Source organism: Dasypus novemcinctus, chromosome 11 (assembly GCF_030445035.2).
Source record: "Dasypus novemcinctus isolate mDasNov1 chromosome 11, mDasNov1.1.hap2, whole genome shotgun sequence".
Classification (NCBI taxonomy): Eukaryota; Metazoa; Chordata; class Mammalia; order Cingulata; family Dasypodidae; genus Dasypus; species Dasypus novemcinctus.
Window position 1 is genome coordinate 5,218,279 of NC_080683.1, and position 22,836 is coordinate 5,241,114.

General features: G+C 42.7%; 1 protein-coding gene and 1 pseudogene across 2 annotated transcripts; one reads left to right on the forward strand and one right to left on the reverse strand.

Annotated features, from left to right (window-relative positions):
- Positions 1-346: 346 nt before the first annotated feature.
- Positions 347-7,855, forward strand: ZBTB9 (zinc finger and BTB domain containing 9). Of its 2 annotated transcripts, none has more exons than XM_004479784.5 (2): positions 347-540; positions 724-7,855. In XM_004479784.5, the coding sequence occupies exon 2, from the start codon at positions 802-804 to the stop codon at positions 2,200-2,202; it is 1,401 nt and encodes a 466-aa protein (XP_004479841.1). In that variant the 5' UTR covers positions 347-540; positions 724-801; the 3' UTR covers positions 2,203-7,855. The 2 variants fall into 2 exon arrangements, with proteins under 2 accessions (XP_004479841.1, XP_004479842.1); XM_004479785.5 differs by having other exon boundaries at positions 347-470.
- Positions 7,856-11,835: 3,980 nt separating this feature from the next.
- LOC101427314 (serine/threonine-protein phosphatase 4 regulatory subunit 3B-like) lies at positions 11,836-22,630 on the reverse strand (annotated as a pseudogene).
- Between the last annotated feature and the right edge of the window lie 206 nt (positions 22,631-22,836).

A 22,836-nucleotide genomic window follows, 5' to 3' on the forward strand; every position in this document is an offset into this window, starting at 1 on the left:
CTAGCCCACGGGGGGCAGGCGCTCTACTTGGTCGCCGGGAAACAGCTTCCCGGGGCGCCTCCCAGCCCGCCCTCTCCGGCCCGGGCTCCCCGCCCCGCGCCGCGGTGGGGACCCGGGCAGCGTCCCCCGTCCCCTGGCCCTCCCGGCGCCGGGCTACGAGCACCGCCCCGCTCACCTGTGCGCCAATCAGCACCGAGCTTGTAGGCTGCCGCCCTCCGATTGGCTGCGGCCCTGGCCCCGCCCACCGCCCCCGGCGTCGGCGTCCAGCGGGACGGCGGCGGCTTCCGGCCGGGGCGCGCTGCCGCTGCGGAGGCTGCGAGGGCCGCCGCGTGCGGATCGGCGGGGGCGTGTCGGCGGCGCGGCGGCGGGGGGCGCCCGGCGGTCTCTCGGTGGCCGGGCCCCCGGGAGCCGGTCTCGGGAGCCGGTCGTGAGGGGGAGCGGAGAGGCGGGGCAGGAGCGGTCCGGGACAGGTGAGGTCCGGCTCGTGGCTGAGGGACTCGCTCCTCTCATCTCCCACAGGCTCTGGAAGTTACGCCCCCGGTTGGTGTTTTGTTGTTGCCGTTTGTTTGTTTTCGTTTTATTGGCGGGGAAGGGCGCAGGACTGATCTGCAGAAACCACCGCTGACTGAGAAGTTTCCAAATGTTGGGGGAAGGGGAGTTGTTTGAGGAGACATGGGTCCGCTTATCCAGGGCTTCTGTGACCCACATCTCTTTCCTTCACAGCCTCCATCCCGCCTGGGGTCCACCCCCAGTCCCCATCTCTTCTTGACCCTCTGGGATCGCTCTCTTTCCGAGGAGGCCATGGAAACCTCGACGCCTTTGCCTCCCGTGCCCTCCTCCCCCATCTGCAACCCAGCCCCCCGGACAATCCAGATCGAGTTCCCTCAGCATAGCTCATCGCTCCTGGAATCCCTGAACCGCCACCGGCTGGAGGGCAAGTTCTGTGACGTGTCCCTCATGGTGCAGGGCCGAGAACTCAGGGCTCACAAGGCAGTGTTAGCTGCTGCCTCTCCATATTTCCACGACAAGCTGCTGCTGGGGGATGCACCACGTCTCACCCTGCCTAGCGTCATCGAAGCAGATGCCTTCGAGGGGCTGCTCCAGCTCATCTACTCAGGGCGCCTCCGCCTGCCGCTCGATGCCCTACCTGCCCACCTCCTCGTGGCCAGTGGGCTCCAAATGTGGCAAGTAGTAGACCAGTGCTCGGAGATTCTCAGAGAACTGGAAACCTCAGGCGGTGGCATCTCAGCCCATGGAGTGACCCCCTATCACGCACTCCTTTCCAGCACATCCTCTCCAGGAAGCTGGTGCATCCGTTCTCCTTTCCAGACCGCCGTGCAGTCCACTGCCTCTACGGAGAGCCCTGTTGGAGGGGAAGGGAGTGAACTGGGAGAGGTGTTACAGATTCAGGTGGAGGAAGAGGAGGAGGAGGAGGAGGAGGAAGATGAGGACCAGGGGTCAGCAGCACTCTCTCAGATGCCTCAGCCTCAGAGAGTGTCGGGGGGTTTTCCCCGCACTCATGGATCCCACCCTTTGTCCATATCTGCTACTCCACGCAGGCTTCCAGAGAGTGAGAGTGGTCCACCTGAGCCTCCTGCCCCTGTGACTGCACTGCCCCCCAAAATCTTCTACATTAAGCAGGAACCCTTTGATCCTAAGGAGGAGATATCAGGAGGTGGAACTCAGTCTGGAGGAACAAAAGAGGAGACCAAAATGTTTCCTGGAGGTGGCACAGAAGGGGACGGGGAGCTAGGGTTCCTGCTGCCCTCAGGAGCAGGGACAGCGTCTGGGGGAGGAGGCCCATCTTGGAAACCAGTGGATCTTCATGGGAATGAAATCCTTTCAGGAGGTGGGGGGCCTGGAGGAGTGGGACAGGCTGTACACGGGCCTGTGAAGCTAGGGGGCGCACCCCCTGCAGACGGAAAACGCTTCGGGTGTTTGTGTGGGAAGCGGTTTGCAGTGAAGCCAAAGCGGGACCGGCACATCATGCTGACCTTCAGCCTGAGGCCCTTTGGCTGTGGCATCTGCAACAAGCGCTTCAAGCTGAAGCACCATCTGACGGAGCACATGAAGACCCACGCCGGCGCGCTGCATGCTTGTCCCCACTGTGGGCGTCGGTTCCGAGTCCATGCCTGCTTCCTTCGCCACCGGGACCTGTGCAAGGGCCAGGGCTGGGCCACTGCCCACTGGACATACAAGTGACTGCTGAGGCCATGCGCTAACCTCCGGGACAAGACAACCACTGCTGCTGATGGCTACTCCTCTCTCACTACCCAGGCAGCCCTGCCCTGGATCTTGCAGTCATGCCCAAAGGATGACTATATTAGGATTTTGCAGGTGGTCTCTTGTTCTTAGGTATGGGCCTCAGCCTGGCAGCTTTGATAACTCAGATTGTTCATCTCACTCTGGATTTCTCCTAACCACTACAGGAAAGTGGTTTAAATGCCATATATTTAAATTGATCACATGCCCATAATGAACCCTTCCTTTCCTAGTACTAATACCTATTCAGGAAACCAAAATCTGGTCAGATGATTATGTAGTGAGAGAAGTGTGAGAGCGAAAAGACATAATGTTAAATGTTTCATTCAGTCTCCATGAGGAGGTAAAGGAGCCAGTATCCATCTAGGGATACATTTGTTTCAGAGTTTGAGTAATTCAGGGACTAAGCTCTAAGGTTTCCTCACCTTTATCACTGCTGTATGCTATAATAATGTGAGTAGAGCTCTCTTTCTGTTGTTTTGTTGTGGGTTTTTTTGTTGTTATTGTATCTTTTCAGAAGACTCAGATCATAACTCCCCTTCTCACCAGTAAATACCTTCCCAATCCCTTTACTTTTTGTGTTGTAGTTGAGCACTTTAATAAATTGGACATTCCACGTGTCATTGCTAGAACCCTCTTTAAGAGAGGGTCGTGTCCCACCGCTTATGCTTCTTGTCTCCCTTTGACTACCACTTTTCACTCATACTGATCACGGTGACTAGAATGTGACCAGTGGACTCAGGAGATGGCCACTGGCCTAAAGAGCACCCAGGACAGCACCACTTCTCTGAGCAAGTTGCCATGGGCAGAGGGACTCAGGGCTGAGACTGCACATTCTGAAAGGCTAGAGAGTGACCGCATAGTGGGACCATACCCTCCCCCTTTCCCTCCCCAGCAGCCACACTGAGAGGCAGAGGCTGTTGCAGGCTGTTAATTTCTTCAAATAAACTTCCCTGAATTCTAAACTGACAATGGACTGGACTGAGTAATTTGTGTGGGAGAGACAATGAAAGAGCAGAGTTGCAGGTATTGGGGCAAGAATGGGATGGTTTCCCACTGGTGCAGAGAGAATCTGTTCTGGAGTTCAGCTGTCCAGACTCTAGGCCCTGAGCTGCCAGTGAATAAACATGGGTAAATTCCCTTACCTTTTCGAGTCTGAATTGGTCTGAAAAGTTACTTTTTTTTTTTTTTGAAATGGGGTGGGGTGCACTTCTGAACTGTTTCTCTGTCTTCTTTTTCTAAAGGGGTTGGTTCACATGATCTTTATAATATTCTCTGGAAGATAGATAATTACAGTAAGGTATGATAAATCCGTGGTAGAGGGCAGTACAAGCTACTGTAGTGGCACAAAGGAAGCAGAACAAAGACCTTTCATAGGTCAACACAAGTTTCACAAAGAAACACTTTTAATTCTTCATGTACCAGACTGACCACATGTGTGGATGAACTAATGTGGAGGTGATGAACCCGGGAGTCAGTCACCCATAGGACCTAAGGCTGATAGCCTTCCCCAAAGTATGTTCCCTAAAAGCTACTAAGTTTTATACAGGAAAAAAAGTTCCGTGATGAAAGATTTTGGCTTGAACAAACTTGTCCTTCTCTGCCTTTCTCCTTTATTCCTTATAGTGGAACAGATATCCCTCCTACTGTCTAAGGCTAGCTCCTTTCCCAGAGCCTTTGCTCTTTTTTTTTCCCCTGAAGTTTTTTATTTTAAAATAATTTCAAATTTGCAGGACAGTTGTGAAAATAAAGCCCATACAGAGGACTCCAACATACTACCCTCCAGATACCCAGATCACCAATTTTAACATTTTGCATGTTTGCTGTATCATTCTATCCATCTATTAATCCATCTGTCTATCTGTATTTATAAACAGTTGAGAGAAGGTTGTATACATCATGCTCATTGAGCACATAATGCTTCCACGTACATTTCCGGAGAACAAGAATATTCACTTACATAGCTATCTGAAGTAGAGTTATCAAATTCAAGAAACTTAACATTGATATGAAGGTTACAGTCTATATTCCATTTTTTACGCCCAATAATGTCCCTTTAAGCCTTTTCTCCTCCATTATTAGATCTGGTCCAGGATCATGCATTGTGTTTGTCATTGTCTCTTTAGTTGCCTATTTTATATTTTATTTTTATTTTAATGGTGGAAACATATAGAACAGAAACTTTCCCACCTCAACCACTCCCAAGCCTACCCTTCATTGGGATTAGTCACATTCGCAGTGTTGTGCTACCGTCACCACTATCCACAACTAGAAGTTTTCCATCCCCCCAAACAGAAACCCCACACCTGTTATGCATTAACTCTCCATTCCCCCTTCCCCCTACCCCTGGTAACCTGTTCTCTACTTTCCGTCTTTATGAATTTGCCTATTCTAGCTATGTCATTTAAGTGGAATCATACAATATCTGTCCCTTTATGTCTGACATTTCCCTCAACATAATATCTTTTAAGATTCATCCATGTAGTGACCTGTATCAGAATTTCATTCCTTTATGTATATACCACATTTGTTTATCCATCTGCTGATGGACATTTGAGTTGCCTCTACCTTTTGGCTATTGTGAACAATGCTGCTATGAACACAAGTGTACAAATAACTGTCTGAATCTCTGCTTTCAGTTCTTTTGGGTATATACCTAGATGTGGGACTGCTGGGTCATGTCTCCTATGTTCAACTTTCTGAGGAACTGCCAAACTGTTTTCCATAGCAGCTGCACCATTTACATTCCCGCCAATGATGAATGAGGGTTCCTATTTCAACATACACCTCAGCACTTATTAACTTGTTTTTTTAAAATTAGTAGACAGTCTAGTGGGTATGAGATGGTAGCTCTTTGTGGTTTTGATTTGCATATCTTTGGAGAAATGTCTATTCAAGTCCCTTGACCTTTTTTTAATTGGATTGTTTGTCTTTTTGTTGAGATATAGGAGTTCTTTATATATTCTGAAATATCAAACCTTGTCAGACATATGGTTTACAAATATTTTCACCCATTCTGTAAGGTGTCTTTTCACTTTTCACTCTCTTGATAATGCCCTCTGAATGCCCAAAAGTTTTTCATTTTCATGAAGTTCAGTTTTATCTATTTTTTCTTTTATTGCTCATGGTGTAAAGTCTGAGAATCCATTGCCTAATACAAGGCCCTGAAGATACTTCCCTATGTTTTCCTCTAAGAATTTTATCATTTTTGATCTTATATTTAGGTCAATGATCCAATTTGAGTTAATTTTGTATATGGTGCAAGGTAGGGATCCACTTTTATTCTTTTGCATGTGGGTATCCAGTTTCCCAGCACCAGTCATTGAAGAGACTGTTCCTTTCCCGTTGAGTGGACTTGATTCCCTTGTCAAAAATCAATAGGTTATACACACAGTGACCATGGTCCCTGTTGATATCAAAGGTGAGGATGATGAGGCACCTGTCTCCACACCCTCTCTATACAAGGCAGTCATTTTTGACAGTGTTGTAGCTGGGACAAATGTCAATGGATTCAAACTAAATTGCCATGACAGAGACACAAGATTTTTGAAATGCACTTTGAGACTGTTTCTGGTGGATGCTCTTATTATTTCTTTTAATCATGAGCATCTGTCAGTTTGGCATTTGTTATACCCTCTTGGATAGGATATTACCTTAGAAATAATTATGTTTATAAAGATCATATCAATATTCCAAGCAAAATCAATAGGCCTTAGGTGCATGAGTTTGTTTCTTCACTTTCAGTTCTGTACCGTTGGTCTATATATCTGTCCTTATGCCAGTACCACACTGCTTTGATTAGTGTAGCTTTGTAAAAAGCTTTGTAATTGGGAATGGTGAGCCCTCTAACTTTATTCTTTTTCAAGATTGTGTAGGCTATTGGGGTCCATTTCCCTTCCATGTGTTATTTGAACCTTGTTTGTATCCTGCTTTGAACAGACCAAATGTAAAAAGACATTTTTGGTACAATCAGGAAAATTTGAATATGGACTGGATATTAGTTGATGCCAAGAAATTATCATTAATTTTTTAGGTATGAGAATGCCCTTGCAGATACAAAAGGAAATGTCTATATATTTAGAAATACATACTTAAGTAGGAAGGGTTGAAATGACACAAGATATAGGATTTGCTATTGAATACTTCAGTAAAAAGAAAGAATGGATGAGAGCAGTAGGGAGAAAAGAAAAACTATAAGGGATAGATGAAGTAAATGCAGCAGATGCTTAATATTTGTTCAGTTTAGATAATGGGTATATAGGGTTTCATCATCCTATTCTCTCTACATCTGTGTATGTTTGGAATTTTCATAAAAATATTCAAATGTCTTTCTACCCCTACGTCATAAAAGATATTCTCCCGTATTTTCTTTTACAGATGTGATTTCACATTTAGGTCTTTACCTGAAATTAAGTTTTGTGTATAGTGAATGGTAAGGATCTAATTTTATTTTACTTCTATATGAATGCGAAGCACCATTTATTGAGCAATTCATCTTTTCTTTACTTCAGACCTACTTAATTCACATATTGGATTTCCTTATATTCATGGATCTAATTCTGAACTGTTTATTTTGTTCCATTGGTCTGTTTGTATCTTGCTCCAATATCACTCAGTGTTAATTATGATAGTTTTATATTTTCTAGTAAGCATTAATATTTCGTAGGATGAGATTCTGCATTTCATGTTTATTGTGTGCCATCTTTCATTTTGAGTGTGGACAGGTTGAATAGAATATATATTCATATTTACATAAATAATTTCTGAAAGGATATATAGAAAATAATAGTATTTACTGTGTGTGTGTAATTTTGAACCTGTAGGATTTTTTATCTCGTTAAAAATTGTATTAGAAAGCAAAAGCAACAACAACAACAAACAAAAAGTGCAGACTATTTTTTAATGACACCAAATTCTCGAGTAATAGTTTTAGTGGCCCTGGTTATTTTTAAACTGTGCTTTAAATTCTATTGAATATATGTTTATATTTTATATGTTAGGTAAAATCTAAAAGGTATTATTTCATAAAACCGGCTAATGAATAGCTAAAACCAGACCTATAAAAAAAAACTGTTGGTTAAATCAATTGTGTTATAGCATGAAATGGTAAAGAAATCTTCAAACATATGCTCAAATGTATATGAGAATGTATGTTCCAGTAACTGAAACTTTGATCCAAACTATTTTTGTAGTATTTGATATTTTGAGAATGAAAATACACTGAAATGGTAAAGGGAAAAGAAAATCTGATTAAATGCTTAAACACTGCCCAAAGGGAAAAAAGCAAGTTTTGCTTATATTTTTTTTCTTTTGTTTTAAAACATTTTTCTGACTCATTCTTACCACCACTTTATCATTTTAATCATTTGAAAAGGTGAAAGTAAAGTGAATTGTGTATCAAGTGCCATTTCTTTTCAGGGTGGTTAGAAGTAGGCTGTTGATAGATTTTTTAAAAACCAAATTACTATATTGTAGATCAAATCAAAACACTTGTCTAAAGGAAGTAAAGACATGGAAATAAGGTAGTATTTGTTGTATCAAGATAACACATTTCTATTTAAAAAAAAGAATAAACAAATTTTTAAAAAGATAACACATCTCTTATTGATTGTCTAAATTTTTATATATTCTTTTTAATTTTTGAGTTGGTGTCAGGTAATATTTAAAACTAAATGAGGGGAGCAGTGCTAGCTCAGTGGTTGAGCACCTGCGTCCCATGTACAAGGTCCCAGGCTCAAGCCCCGGAAACTCCTAAAATAAACAAATAAAAATACTAAATGAGATACTGAAAATAAATGAACCCCTAATGAAATAATGGATCTAGACATTGAGGATCAGTGACTGCTAACGTCACAAAAAAAAGAGACAACCGTACATTATGTGCCTCTTATGGAAAATCCCTCCAGCACCTATGAATTAGTTTTGCCAAAAATATCCAGCTTGATTCTGATCAAGCCTCAAGATCTAAGTACTAATTTGCAGAAAATGCAAAGGGCAGGAAACATGTGAAACCTTAACACAGTGGTACAATCAGCAAAATCAAGACACTAAGAAACTCTACAGGACAAACAATCCATTTTTTCACCAAAAAATATTGTAAGGAAAAAAGAAAGAAATGGAGGGGAACCTGTTGCTTAAAAGAGATTTTTAAAAAGACATATTAACCAATCATAATGTGTGGACTTTATTTGGGGTCATAGTTTTTTTTTTTTAAGTTTATTGAAGTATATCATTCATACATGAACAAACATATTTAGTGTATAGTATAAGTAGTTGTGAACTTACAAAATAAACATGCATAACATACAGGGGTCCCATACAACACCCCACCACCAACACCTTCCATTGTTGTGAAACATTTGTTACAAACTATGCAAGAGCATTGTCAAAATATTACTAACTGTATCTTATATTTGGTGTATTTTTCCCCCAACCCACTGTAATATTTTCTTTAATTTTTAAAAAATTTATTAAAGTATATCACTCATACATAAACATACATAAACAATAAGTGTACAGTAATAGTTGTGAACTTACAAAACAAACATTTAAAACATTATACAAGAGTCTCATACCTCACCCTACCACCAACACATTACATTGTTGTAAAACATAATTTTAACTAATGATTAAAGAGCATTGTTCCCAAACAACACCCCTCTATCAATACACCATACTGTGGTGGAGCATTTGTTACAGATAAGATAATATTATCTGATTGTTACCAAATCCATAGTGTACATTTGGCACACATTATCCATACTGCCCCATTACCACCACAGTAAATCTTTGGCATAGATGTAAGCATATTACATTATTACAACTAACCACAGACCATCGGTCACTCCAGTTGTAATTTTCCCAAGGTTCTCCACATTCCCACCTACCTGCGTCTTAACTAACCATTAAAATTTTTAGAGTTGACTTGCTGTTCTAAAAATAAAACCTCTTGGGAATTGGACTTGGCTCAATGGGTAGAGCGTCCGCCTTCCACATGGGAGGTCCATGGTTCAAACCCAGGGCCTCCTTGACCCATGTGGAGCTGGCCCCTGCGCAGTGCTGATGCATGCAAGGAGGGCCGTGCCACACAGGAGTGTCCCCCGCATGGGGGAGCCCCATGCACAAGGAGTGTGCCCTGTTAGGAGAGCCACCCAGCGCGAAAGAAAGTTCAGCCTGCCCAGGAGTGGTGCTGCACACATGGAGAGCTGATGTAGCAAAATGACACAACAAAAAGAAACACTGATTCCTGGTGCTGCTGACAAGAATAGAAGCAGACACAGAAGAACACACAGCGAATGGACACAGAGAGCAGACAACTGGGGTGGGGGGCAGGGGGAAGGAAAGAGAAATTTAAAAATCTTAAAAAATAATAAAAATAAAACCGCTTAACTTTTTGACTCTATTATTTCAAATTCATTTACATACATGAAATGTGCTTTCACTTTTTAAAAAGCAGTATTCATATTATACCCTTGTATATTTATCAAAAAGTTTCATATGCTGCGTGTCGACTCTGACACTTAAGTAACTTCTTGGTCCAAAATGACTTCTAGAGGAAAGCAGATGTGGCTCAAGCAATTGGGCTCCTGTCTACCATATGGGAGCCCCCGGGAATTGAACCCCTGGTGAAGGCAAGCTGGCCTGCACCATGGAGAGCTGGTAGCCCGCACTGCGGAAAGCTGGTACAGCAAGATGACACAACAAAGGTAGATGCAGAGGTGACATGGTGAGAAACATGGCCGGCCAGGGAGATCAGGTGGCTCAAGCAACTGAGTGCCTCTCTCCCACATCGGAAGTACTGAGATCGGTTCCCAGTGCCTCCTAAAAGAGAGAAAAGGGAAGCGGATGTGGCTCAAGTGATAAGGCCTTCACCTACCATATGGAAGGACCTGGGTTCAATCCCTGGGACCTCCTGGTGAAAAAGAAGAGGAGAATGTGTGCCTGCACGGCAAGCCAAGTGCCCATGAGGTGAGCTGAGTGCCCATGTGGCGAGCCGAGTGCCTGTATGAGTGCTCATGTGACAAATTGAATGCCGTACGGGGATGCAAGTGCCCACGCAAATGCCCGCGCAGCGAGCCGAGTGCCTGCACGAGTGCCCCGTGGCAAGCCAAGCGCCCAGATGGTGAGCCAGGGTCCCATGTGAGTGCCTGCGTGGTGAGCCAGTGCCCATGTGGTGAGCCAAGTGCTCGTGCAGCAAGCCAAGTGCCCCCACAGTGAGCCAGTGACTGCACAAGCGAGTCACGTGGCAAGATGATGCCGCAACAAAAGAGAGACAAAGGGGAGAGTCAAGACGAAGCGCAGCAGAGACCACGAACTGGGGGGGCACAATTGACAAGAAAAATCTCACATCAGAGGTCCGTAGGATCGAATCCCGGTGAATCCTAAAGGAGAAAGACCAGAAGACCAAAAAAAGTAATAGATAGAGAAGATCACACAGCAATGGACACAGGCTGCAAAAGCAGCAGGGAGGGGGAGGAGGGGGAAGAAAGGAAAAAATGGTGGGGAAAAAAGAGAAAAGAGCAGCAGGGTGGGAAGAACACACAGTGAAAGGACACAGAGAGCCGAGAGCAAGCGCAAACTACAGTGGGGGGAGGGAATTAAGAAAAACATTTTTAATACAAAATGGCTTCTAGATACTAAATGTCATTAATTCAGCCCTATTCTTTGTATGTTAGTCTTTATAAATGATACATTAAAACAAGCCTGCTATTCTGGAAAGGGAGCTAACTAACAAAGCAGCAAGTTATTTTAAAGTCTCCTCCATGAGATTGTACTGGTAGATAGTTGTAAGCCTTTTATTTTATACACCACCATGTTTCTAGAAAAATCCTTTTGGGACACTATTGTACTGATTCTTGGTATCCGTTACCTCTAAAAGTGCTGATTTTTAAAAATTATATTAACAGAAATGTCCATTTGGAATCCAGCTTCCTTATTTTTGTCAAAATACATACTGAAAACTCTTGGTGTAGAAAACTCAACATGCACTGTAAAACAGGGTGTACTTCTCTCCAATACCTACATGGTTGAATTACTGTTAGATTTTTCAAAGAAATGGTCCCAACAGCTTAACTTCATTTATAATATGACAGCTGAATTTGTTTTCCATTAAAATTTCTTTTAAAAATAGAAACATGGCCGGCACCATTATACACATAATGTTATTGGGTTTGTAACTGAAGTTTTAAAATTGTTTTCGAGATCAGATCCCCCGCCTGGAGCAACCTGCATTAATCTTATTTTATCAACCTTTTCCCTCCCCCAAACCACTGTGCCCAAACCGGAGACCTCCCTTGCTGAGAAAGCTATCTCCCAGCTCTGGTTATTAACCTTCTTTTTTTTTTAGCCTAAAGGCAAACCCCTTAATTACTAGCGAGCAATCAAGTTCCCGGGGAGCCTGTTTTGTTTTGTTTTTCCGGAACTAAACTCTCCTAGCTGATAAACTGTGTCCTTTGCTACTCCTTGTATAGTCATAAGTTCAAGTGAGAAAGCTTTCTGATTCAAATTTTCAGCTCATTGAAGAGTTGCAGCATTTTAGTAAGACCACATGTTAAGGGTCCCCCAGTAAAGGTTTTATGAGCCAACTCGAGGTCCTTTTCCGGGCGATGTTTCTTCTTCATCTTCATCTTCATCATCTGGATAGTCCACTAAGCCAACCAAACTTCCCTTGGTGGCTGTTACTGATGTAGCTAAGTTTGTAGTTTTGGAAGGGGACCACAACTTGCTGCTGGTGTCTCAGCCACAACAGATTCCATCAGCAGCAGGGGCAGAGCGACAGAAAGTAAATTCCAAGCCACCAGATGTCCTTTTGGGAAGGTTTTCCTTGTCTTCACTTTCTTTTGTTTTTTTCATCTCCATAAATTTTTCATAACTATCTGGGAAATTATCTTCTGGCTTAGATTTTTCCACTGGTGCCACAAATGCTTTTCCTTCCTCCTCTTCATCTTTATTGAACCACATTTCTTCATACTCTTCCAAAGCTTTTGCATCTCTGCAGAATCTGTTACTACGCAATATAGATGGTACACTGTTCAGTTTCTGATTTTGTATTTCTCTTGCTTGTACTTACTCTTTGAAAAAAAAAGACTTATTTCATTTACTTTATTTTTCTTTACCGCCTCCCCTTCCCTAGATGGATCTCTCGTCTGTCCGCTCATTGTTTGCTCCCCGACTCCAGGAGGCACTGGGAACGGAACCTGGCACCTCCCACACGACAGGTGAGTGCCCACCGGCCTGAGCCACGTCCGCTCCCTGCCGGCTGCAGCTCCTGCTGGCTTGTTGCGTCTGCCCGTTGGGCGAGGGTGGAGCACAGCTCACTGCCGCGGGAGGTGGCACCTAAGCTCCTTGTGGTGGAGGTGGCGTCTGCTCATCTTCTTTTAAGATGCATGTGGTGGGCGCCCAAGGGGTTAAGCCACATCCACTTTCCCATGTTTACTCTTTAATCCTTTGAATGTCTGAACATAGTCAATCGCTTCAAGGGCTTTATAAAAATTTTCAACTATTTGTGTGCTAAGTATTTCCACTCTTCATGAAGCTCCGTTACAGCCGAATTCAGCATGTTATACCAAGTTTCATTATCCAGAGGAACAGTTATAACTGGCTCAAAAAGATTTCCCTTGGTGATGTAACCATTATAAAATTCATCTTTAAGGCCAATGATCTGCCTCATAAAGCAAAGAGCAGGGAAACGGATGTGGCTCAAACCAATTGGGCTCCCATCTACCATATAGGAGGTCCAGGGTTCCCTGCCCAAGGCCTCCTGGTGAGGGCAAGCTGGCCCACACAGAGTGCTAGCCCAAGCTGGAATGCCACCCCATGCAGAAGTGCCCCCCTCATGGGAATGCCATGCAGCGTGGGCCCCATGCAGGAGTGCTGGCTGAGAGCTGGTGCAGCAAGATGACGCAACAAGAAACGCACAGGAGAGAAAATAAGAAGACGTAGCAGAACAGGGAGCTGAGGTGGTGCAAGAGAGTAATAACCTCTTCCCCACTCCAGAAGGTCCCAGGATCGGTTCCCAGAGCTGCCTAAAGAGAAGACAAGCAGACACAGAAGAACACGCAGCGAATGGACACAGAGAGCAGACAATGGGGGGTGGGGGGAGAGAAAGAAATAAAATAAATCTTTTAAAACAATTAAAAAATAAAGCAAAGTGCACACAAGGCCAGGAAGGTGCGCTTTAAATTCATTAAGAGCAAAACTCTTCTTAGCGAGCAAGTCCTTTCTCATAGTATAATTTTTTATGTGATATGCATGATGTTCCACACAAAATGTGAGCAACTCTAAAATTAAGGCTAGCAGTTGTTCTGTTTGAAAATTATCCATTTCACATTTGTCCTCTTACATTGGCCAAAAGTGGTGCCATGAGGACACGCACACGATGGTTGCAGAAGAAATTTAGAACTTCGCTTTGTTTTCTGTTTTATGGGTTGTAGCCAGCATGTTGTCTGGATCAACTGGAGTGTGAGGAAGTCCCATGAACTGAACAGCGCCTCCTCGCTCAGGATCAGTATCACAGATCGTTTGCTCAACTGTTACACTAACGAGAAGCTATCCTCATCACCCTGCTGGGCTTCGTGCTTTACAGATTCTCGGACCGGGGATGGACTAAACTCTCCAAGATGAGAAAATATATCTGTAGTGGCTGATCTGACTTGCACATCATCCATGCCTATTACAATTTCAAGAGCAGGAAGAATTCCCACTTTTGCCAATGTTTTGAAAACGCATGCCTGTTTTGAGATTGCAATGCCCGAGAAAATGCACAGAATTCCTTGAAAAATTGAACTAATTCATGCCGTTTATCATCATCTGTGTCCTCATTTGTTAATTGCAAAAACTACAAACAAAAATTTTTCATCTTCCTGCAACATGCTGACTATCTTGACTTGGCTGGAGAAAGCATAGGACGTAAGAGCAAAAAGAAAATCCTCTTCATGAACAGATGGCGTAGGTAAAATGACGTCCTGAAGGTACACCCATGATGCACTCCTTAGAAAACACGACCTCAAACAGAGTTGCTTTACTTAGGAAGAAGATTCCTTTAATAATTTCACACAAATGGTGGAAGCCTTCAGTGTTTTCTAGGTTCTCACGAGCTTGAAACAGCTGCAGTAGTTTTTGAACACAGCCATGCTTTCCAGGGCCAGAGCCAGCTCTTCCCCACACAGCAGTGAGGCGAGAACTGAGGTGACCACGCCAGCAAGCTCCTCACATTCGTGGAGGTCACACTGCGCAGGTCAGTCCGATGACCGGTTTCAGGCGTTTCTTCAAATCGTTCTTCTGACTGATGTGTGAGGGCCAGTGTGACTTCCACTGGTGGACACTTCCCTTGAACCTGACTGTGTTTTCCCCAGATCTCATCACAAGCCAGCTTTTCCCTGAAAGCTTATAGCCAGAGCAGACTCCTCAGCTTCTGACCAAACACCAGACACCCTGTTGTTCCTGACAGGAATCTTTGATTCCAAGAGCGATTCCTCAGCCTACCCCTCAGATAAGCACATAGCTGTGCGTTCATTACTTCATCACTATTAAAGCATTTTCATTATTTCCGTAAGAATAATAATAAACAAAAAACAGACAAGGAAATTCCGCCTCTCTCAATCTGTTTCCCCTGCTGTACCTACTGCTCTTTCTGTGTATTCTTGCACAATTATATATTTGTTTATTAAGCAGTTTTATTGAGATATATTCACATACTATATGAGCTATCCAAAGTGTACCAATGAATGTCTTTTTTTCAGCTGTTGAAAAGTCCTGTACTGTAATATTGTAAAATAAATAAAAAAAGAGATTGAAAGAAATTACAAATTTTAAAAGAGTACAAGGCCAGTTTAGATTCAATATAATCAATTATAAAAAATAGCATAGCAACAAACATTTATAAATGTAAATAATAATTCAAAAATACAATAGAAATTAATTATAATTCTAATTTTTATATTACAACTCTAACTACTGGACATAACAATCTCTAAGAATGAAATAAATTATTGGTTTAGTTATTTAATTTCTATTTAGGCCATAATTCTTTCTAGATAATCGAATTCCTATTTGGGAATTCTTCACATCTTGTTGGAATGAATTACAGCCGATAACAATTTGCCAAGTCATAATTTTATGAGGTAGAAAAACTCAAAATCTTGTTCAACCATAGTCATGCTAAATCATTATTGATCCAGATAGATTATTTTACTTAAAGAGTATGAATAAGAAAGGGTTAAAGAAAAATGAAGTATCCAAAAATATATCTCATCTCCAGCCTTCCTCAATTAAAAGCAAGTGTTTATTTTGTATGAAAAAAGTTACAGAATGCCGATCACAGAAACAATTTGCCAGTTGTGCTGAGTAATTATTGTTCATATACTGTAAAGTTATTTTACATTTACCTGGTCTACTCCAGCTCTTTTTGGTTACTATTTGCATGGAATGCCTTTTTCCAAACTTTCACTTTTATCCTGGTCGTGTCCTTACATCAAGGTGGGTCTCTTGTAGGCAATGTATAGATGGTTCATATTTTTTATCCATTCTATCAGTCTGTGTCTTTTGATTGGGGAGTTCAATCCATTAACATTCAGTGTTATTGTAAAGGCATTACTTCATCCATTTTGTCTTTGGCTCTCTGTTGTTATATCGTTCTTTTTTATTTATTTATTTATTTCTCTCCCCTCCCCCCCCCCAGTTGTCTGCTCTCTGTGTCCATTCACTGTGTGTTCTATTCTTGTCAGTGGCCTGGGAATCTGTGTCTCTTTTTGTTGTGTCATCTTGCTGCATCAGCTCTCCATGTGTGCGGCGCCACTCCTGGGCAGGCTGGACTTTCTTTTGCACTGGGCGGCTCTCCTTATGGGGCGCACTCCTTGTATGTGGGGCTCCCCTATGCAGGGGACACCTCTGCGTGGCACGGCACTCCTTGCGCACATCAGCACTGTGCGTGAGCCAGCTCCACACGGGTCAAGGAGGCCCAGGGTTTGAACACTGGACCTACCATGTGGTAGGCGGATGCTCTATCCATTGAGCCAAATCTGCTTCCCTGTTATATCATTCTATTGTCTGTTTTCTTATCTTTTAGTTTACCCTTCCTAATAATCTTCATTTCCAAACTATTCTCCAAATCTCCTGCCCTCATTTTTTTCCTTTCAGGCTGCAGCACTCCCTTTAGTATCTCTTGTAAATCTGGTCTTTTGATAACACTTTCTATTAGATTTTGTTCATCTGTGAAGACTTTGAACTTACCCTCATTTTTGAAGGACAGTTTTGCCAGATACAGAATTCTTGGCTGGCAGTTTTTCTCTTTCAGTACCTTAAATACATCCTACCATTTTCTTCTGTCCTCTCTGGTTTCTGATGAGAGGCCTGCACTTAACCTTATGGGGTTTCCCTTATATATGATGCTTTGCTTTTCTCTTGCTGCTTTCAGAATCTTCTCTTTATCTCTCTCTGTCTCTGATAGTTGTCATTCTGAATAGTAGGTGTCTCGGGGTAGGTCAATTCAGATTTATTCTGCTTGGGGTGTGTTGTCCTTCTTGGATATTGATATTTATATTCTTCATAAGCGTTGGGAAGTTTTCATTCATTATTTCCTCAAATATTCTTTCTGCCCCTTTTCCATTCTCTTCTCCTTCTGGGACACCAATAATGTGCATGCTTGTGCATTTCACATTGCCATTCAATTTTCTGAGACTCTGTTCCATTTTTTCCATTCCTTCCTTTTTCTGCTCTCCTGTCTTTTCTATTTCAGATGTTCTGTCTTTGAAATCACTAATTCTGTCTTCAAGCAATTCAAATCTGTTCTTATGCACCTCTAATGTATTTTTTAAAATATTTATTTACTTTATTTATCACCCCCCCCGCCGATGGTTCTCTCATCTGTCTGCTCATTGTTTGCTCACCTTCTACAGGAGGCACCAGGAACCCAACCCAGGACCTGCCACCTGAGAAGTGACTACCCAATAGCCTGAGCCACATCCTCTGCAGGCTGTGGTGTCTGCTGGCTTGTGGCATCTGCTCATTGTGGCAGGGGCAGGGTCTGGCTTGTGGCAGCAGGGGCAGCATCTGCTTATCTTCTTTTAGAAGGCACGGGACCCGAACCTGGTACCTCCCATATGGTAAGTGGGTGACCAACTGGTTGAACCACCTCTTCTTCCCTCTAATTATTTTTGGTTTTTAGGAGGCACTGGGAACTGAACCTAGGACCTGCCATGTGGGAGGGAGGCGCCTAATTGCCTGAGCCACCTCTGCTCCCTGCTTTGTTGTGTCTCTCATTATGCTTTCTTCAGTGTGTCTCTTGTTGTGTCACCTTGTTGTGGCAGCTTGCCACACCAGCCCATCGTGTCAGCTTGCTGTCTTGCTCATCTTCTTTAAGAGACACTGGGAACTGAATGCAGACCTCCCGTGTGGTAGGCAGGAGCTCAATCACTTGAGTCACATCTGCTTCCCTAATATATTTTTAATCTCATTCATCATGTCTTTCATTCCCATAAGGTCTGTTACTTTTCTTTGCAGTCTTTCAACTTATTCTCTATGCTCTCCCAGTATCTTCTTAATATCCTTTATTTCTTTAGTCAATTTATCTTTAAATTCTTTAAAATGACTTAGGAGAGTTGTGTGATTATCACTGATTAATTATATTAAATCCTGTATCTCTTCAGGATATTTGGTTTGTTCTTTTGGCTGGTCCATCTCTTTCTGTTTCTTAGTATGGCTTATAATTTTTTGCTTATATCTAGGCATCTGAATATGTTGGTGAATTTACTCTGATGGTCAATTTCTCTCTTGCTATTGTTTTGGTTTTTTTTCACAGCCCTTCTTTGATATTTGGTTCATCTTATTCTCAGTCTTTAAAATTGCCCAGCTTCAGTTTTCAAAATTGGACCAGGGACTCAGTAGTGGGGTGCAGATTTTCTCCCAGGGGTTGGATACAGAGAGCATGAATGGTTTTGTCCATGCAGTTTCCAGACCAGCCAGCAGATAACGCAAGTCAGCACACCTTTCCAGGGAGGTGTTTCCCTCTCGGCTTTCCTGTGCTCCTGTGTTGAACCTCTGGGGTGGAGATGCAAAGTGGGCTCGCCGGCTGAATTCACTGAAGAAAAGCACCCCTCCCTTTTCCCTTTAAACAGCTGACAGGATGGAAGACGTCTGCTCCCCTCTCAGTGGGCTGCAGTGAGCCAGGGGTTTTACCCGCTTAACATCTGGGGGGTGGAGGAGGGAAGCCCTCCCTGGCCACCACGGGGCTTGGTAACTCCTGTTTGTTGTTTTGGCTTCTTCCTCTCTCTGTCCCTCATCCTCCTGTCCTGGTCCGCTGACTCCCCCAAGGCAGGTCCCTCTGGCAGCATTTGGCTCTTTCTCTGTTGTTTTTGTGAGAGAGCTCTGCCTGTTAGTCCATCACCATCTCCCAAAATTTTACCTTTATCTTAATGAAACGCTTTCTTTTACTTTCTCTGGGTTTACTTTGTTTTTGGGGTGTAGAATTCCACTTTATCATATTGGTCGTGCAGTCTGCCTCTCAGCAGTCAGCATCTTTGAGTGCTGGCTTAGGTCTTTTCTCAAGACCATGGTGACCCAAAAGTATCTGGGAGTTAATGTCCCCAAAGACTAACCATTACCAATGACTCAATGATTTGGGCTTTTAATATCCCAGTTCCCTCACCCCTTGGTTGAGATAATTTTAAAGAATTTGTTTTGCTTCGTTTTCCAAGATTATCCCATGGAATTAAGCTTCAGTTACCCATTGTGGTAGCTGTTTTAATAAAGCCCTCTTTTTTTGTCTTATCTTCCCTCTATCACTTCTCCCTGCTCCAACTGTATTTCCTGCACTTTCTTGTAAATTGCTTGCACTCAAAAATTTACCTCAGTTGGTATAAGATCAACACACAAAATACAGTGGTGTTTCTATGCACTAGTAATGAACAATATAAAAAGGAAATAAAGAAAAAAAATTCCACTTACAATGGCAACAAAAAGAATCAAATATCTAGAACTAAATTTAACCAAGGGTATAAAATCCCTGTGCACAGAAAAATACAAAACATTGCTGAAAGAAAGAGACCTACATGAATGAAAAGACGTTCTGTGCGGATAGATTGAAAGACTAAATATTGTCAAGATGTCAGTTCTACCCAAAGCGATTTACAGATTCAAGGCAGCCCCAATCAAAATTCCAACAGCCTTCTTTGCAGAAATGGAAAAGCCAGTCATCATATTCATATGGAAGGGAAAGGAGCCCTGAATAGCCAAAAACATCTGGAAAAAGAACAGAGTTAGAGTTTGAACCGCGGACCTCCTTGACCCGTGTGGAGCTGGCCCATGAGCAGTGCTGATGCGCGCAAGGAGTGCCCTGCCATGCAGGGGTGTCCCTGAGTAGGGGAGCCCCACGTGCAGGGAGTGCACCCCATAAGGAGAGCCGCCCAGCGCGAAAGAAAGTGCAGCCTGCCCAGGAATGGCGCCACACACACGGAGAGCTGACACAGCAAGATGACGCAACAAAAAAAACCACAGATTCCCATGCTGCTGATAAGGATAGAAGCAGACACAGAAGAACACACAGTGAATGGACACAGTGAGCAGACAACTGGGGCGGGGGGGGGAAGGGGAGAGAAATAAATAAAAATAAATCTTAAAAAAAAACAAACAATGTTGTGCTGGCACAAGAACAGATATAGAGACCAATGGAATAGAATTGAGAGATCAGAACTAAAACCTCACGTATGACCAGCTGATGTTTGATAAGGATGCTAGGTACTCTCAGAGGGGAAAGGACAGTCTCTTCAACAGATGGTTTGATCTGGATATCCACATGCAGAAGAATGAAAGTGGGCCCCTATCTCATAACATATACAAAAATTAACTCAAAATTGGTTAGTGACCTAAATATAACAAAACTATAGAACTCCCAGAAGAAAAGTAGGGGAACATCTTTAAGACCTACTATTAGGCAAAAGCATAATCAAGAAAAGAAAAATATATATAATCTGGACTTCATCAAAATTAAAAACTTTTGTGCATCAAAGGACATTATCAAGTAAGTAAAAATACAACCAACAGAATGGGAGAAGATATTTAGAAATTCTATGTCTGACAAAGGTTTAAATATCCATAAAATAAAGAACACCTATATCTCAACAACAAAAAGACAAAGAACTCAATTAAAAAACAGACAAAGGGCTTGAACAGACATTTCTCCAAAGAAGATACACAAATGGCCAAAAAGTTCTGTGATGATTAGGCTATTGTGTCAAGCTGGCCAGGTGATGGTGCCCAGTTGTTTGGTCAAGTAAGCACTGGGGTAATTGTACTGCAAGGACATTTCATGGACTTAAATGGTCAGTTAGTTGATTGCATCTATGACTGATTAAATTACATCTACAATCAACTGAGGAGATTGCCTTTTTCAATGAGAGACATCTCGTCCAATCAGTTGAAGGCCTTAAAAGGAGAAGTGATTTCAGCAGAGAGAATCCCCATCTCTACTGCAGACAGCTTCTCCGGGGACTCGCTGAGGCCTTCACCCTGGAGCTACTCGCTTGCAGCCTGCCCTACAGAATCTGGACTGTTGCAAGAGACAATTTTATAAGTCTCAGATATTTACTGATATCTCCTGTCTGTTCTATTGCCCTAGAGAACCCGAACTAATACGAGCACATACAGAGAGGCTCAGCCTCGTTAGCCGTTAGGGAGATGCCGATCAACGCCACAATGAGATACCACTGCACACCCACTAGTATGGCAATTATTTTTAAAAGAAAAAAAAAAAAGAAATATTGGCTAGGATGTGGAAAAATAAAAACACTTATGCTTTATTGGTGGGGTGTAAAATAGTGCAGCTGCTATGGAAGACAGTTTGATGGTTCCTCAGAAAGGTAAATGTAAAATTACCATATTACCTTGTTATTCCATTCTTGAGTATAAACCCAAACGAACTGACAGCAGGGACTTGGGCAGATATCTGCACACCAATGTTCATAGCAGCATTATTTACACTAGCCCAAAGTGGAAGCAACCAAATGTCCAGATGAATGGATAAACACAATGTGGTCTATATCTACAATGAAATATTATTCAGCCATAAAAGGAATGAAGTTCTGATACATGCTACAATATGAACGAAACTTGAAAGCATTATGCTAAGTGAAATAAACCAGATACAAAAGTACAAATCTTGTATGATTCCACTTAGATGAAATATCTACAATAGAAAAATTCCTAGAAAAAGAAAGTAAATTAGAAGTTACCAGGAGCTAGAGGGAGAGAGAATGGGATTATTGCTTAATGAGTACAGAGTTTCTGTTTTGGATGATAAAATAGTTTTGGTAATACATGGTGGTGATCTTAGCACAACATTGCAAATATAATTAATGCCACTGAGTCGTACACTTTACAATGGTTAAAATGGCAAATTTAATGATATATATTTGTTACCACAATAACAAAATTGGAAAATTTTCAATGTCTTGATAAGGAGAGAGCGGACCCTGAGATCTGGGATGGAGACATCTGGGTGAATGTGCTTGAGAACTTTGAACTCAAGATTCCTTGGCAGTATCCCATTTCCACTTGACAGAGGATAACAGCCTCCCTTTGTTCAAAGACATGCAGAGGCCACATCTGAGGGAGGTGCTTCACAAGAGGATACTTGCCATCCTCAAGATTTGTCCTCATCTTCTTTCATGGCTTATCGACCAACAATTTGGAATATTTCTCATTCTAGCCTAACAAGAAATACCCCACTTGGGGAGAAGAGGAATTATTTACCTAAAGAGTTGTAGGATCTTGCTGATATGTATCAAGAATAACTGGGTGAACATGGCTGATAATGAGAGTCCTGGACAAAGGGAGTTGGAATACAGGGCTGGATGAGGCTGGATATTGATAGAGGGACTTTCCTGTGACTTAGGATTTAATGTCCTGGCAAAGACACCTGGAACTGGTCCTCGGGCATCACTGAACGAACTCCTTGAAGCTTAGAGAAATAATACCATATTAAGAGGTGGAGATGCTTGGACTGTCTTGGAGGAGCTAAAAGGTGGACATGCTGGAATAGATTTACTGCTTAGGACCAGAGAACCCGTAAGTTAACTCTTTCCCCTGTGAGGGCCCAGAGAACACGCTCCTTCAGCAAAGCGGTAAGAAATGTGCTGCTGCTGCTGAGCACGCACGCCGCGGAGGACGTCAGCAGTGGCTGTCCTTTGGAAACCAAGTTTAGCCATAAGAGAGGCTGCTGTGGAGCAGGCATCCGTGGTACCGACGGGGAGGGCGGGATGTTTAGAGCAGAGAACAGCACTGGGTTGTCCCGCGCTGTCTTGGGAATCTGTGACAGCGGCTGATAGGCCGTGGTATTCCCTGTGCCAGAGAGCTGGGAGACCACCCTGGTCTCCATCGTGTCAGGGTTTTTCTCGAACGTATCAATGGGTTACTTTTTAAAAATCTATACCTGAAATCCCAATATCTGTATTACCTAAGGATCTGTTCCTATTGACTTTGTTTTCTTGGTCCTGTTTCTTCGTATGCCTGGTAATTTTATTCAGTGATTGACATTTTGTATGAAAAATTGTAAAGGCTTTGGATGATGTTCTCTTTCTCCAG

Bases quoted from the DNA above. Each gene is read 5' to 3' on its own strand.
- ZBTB9 (XM_004479784.5), top strand. From the start codon at position 802: ATGGAAACCTCGACGCCTTTGCCTCCCGTGCCCTCCTCCCCCATCTGC.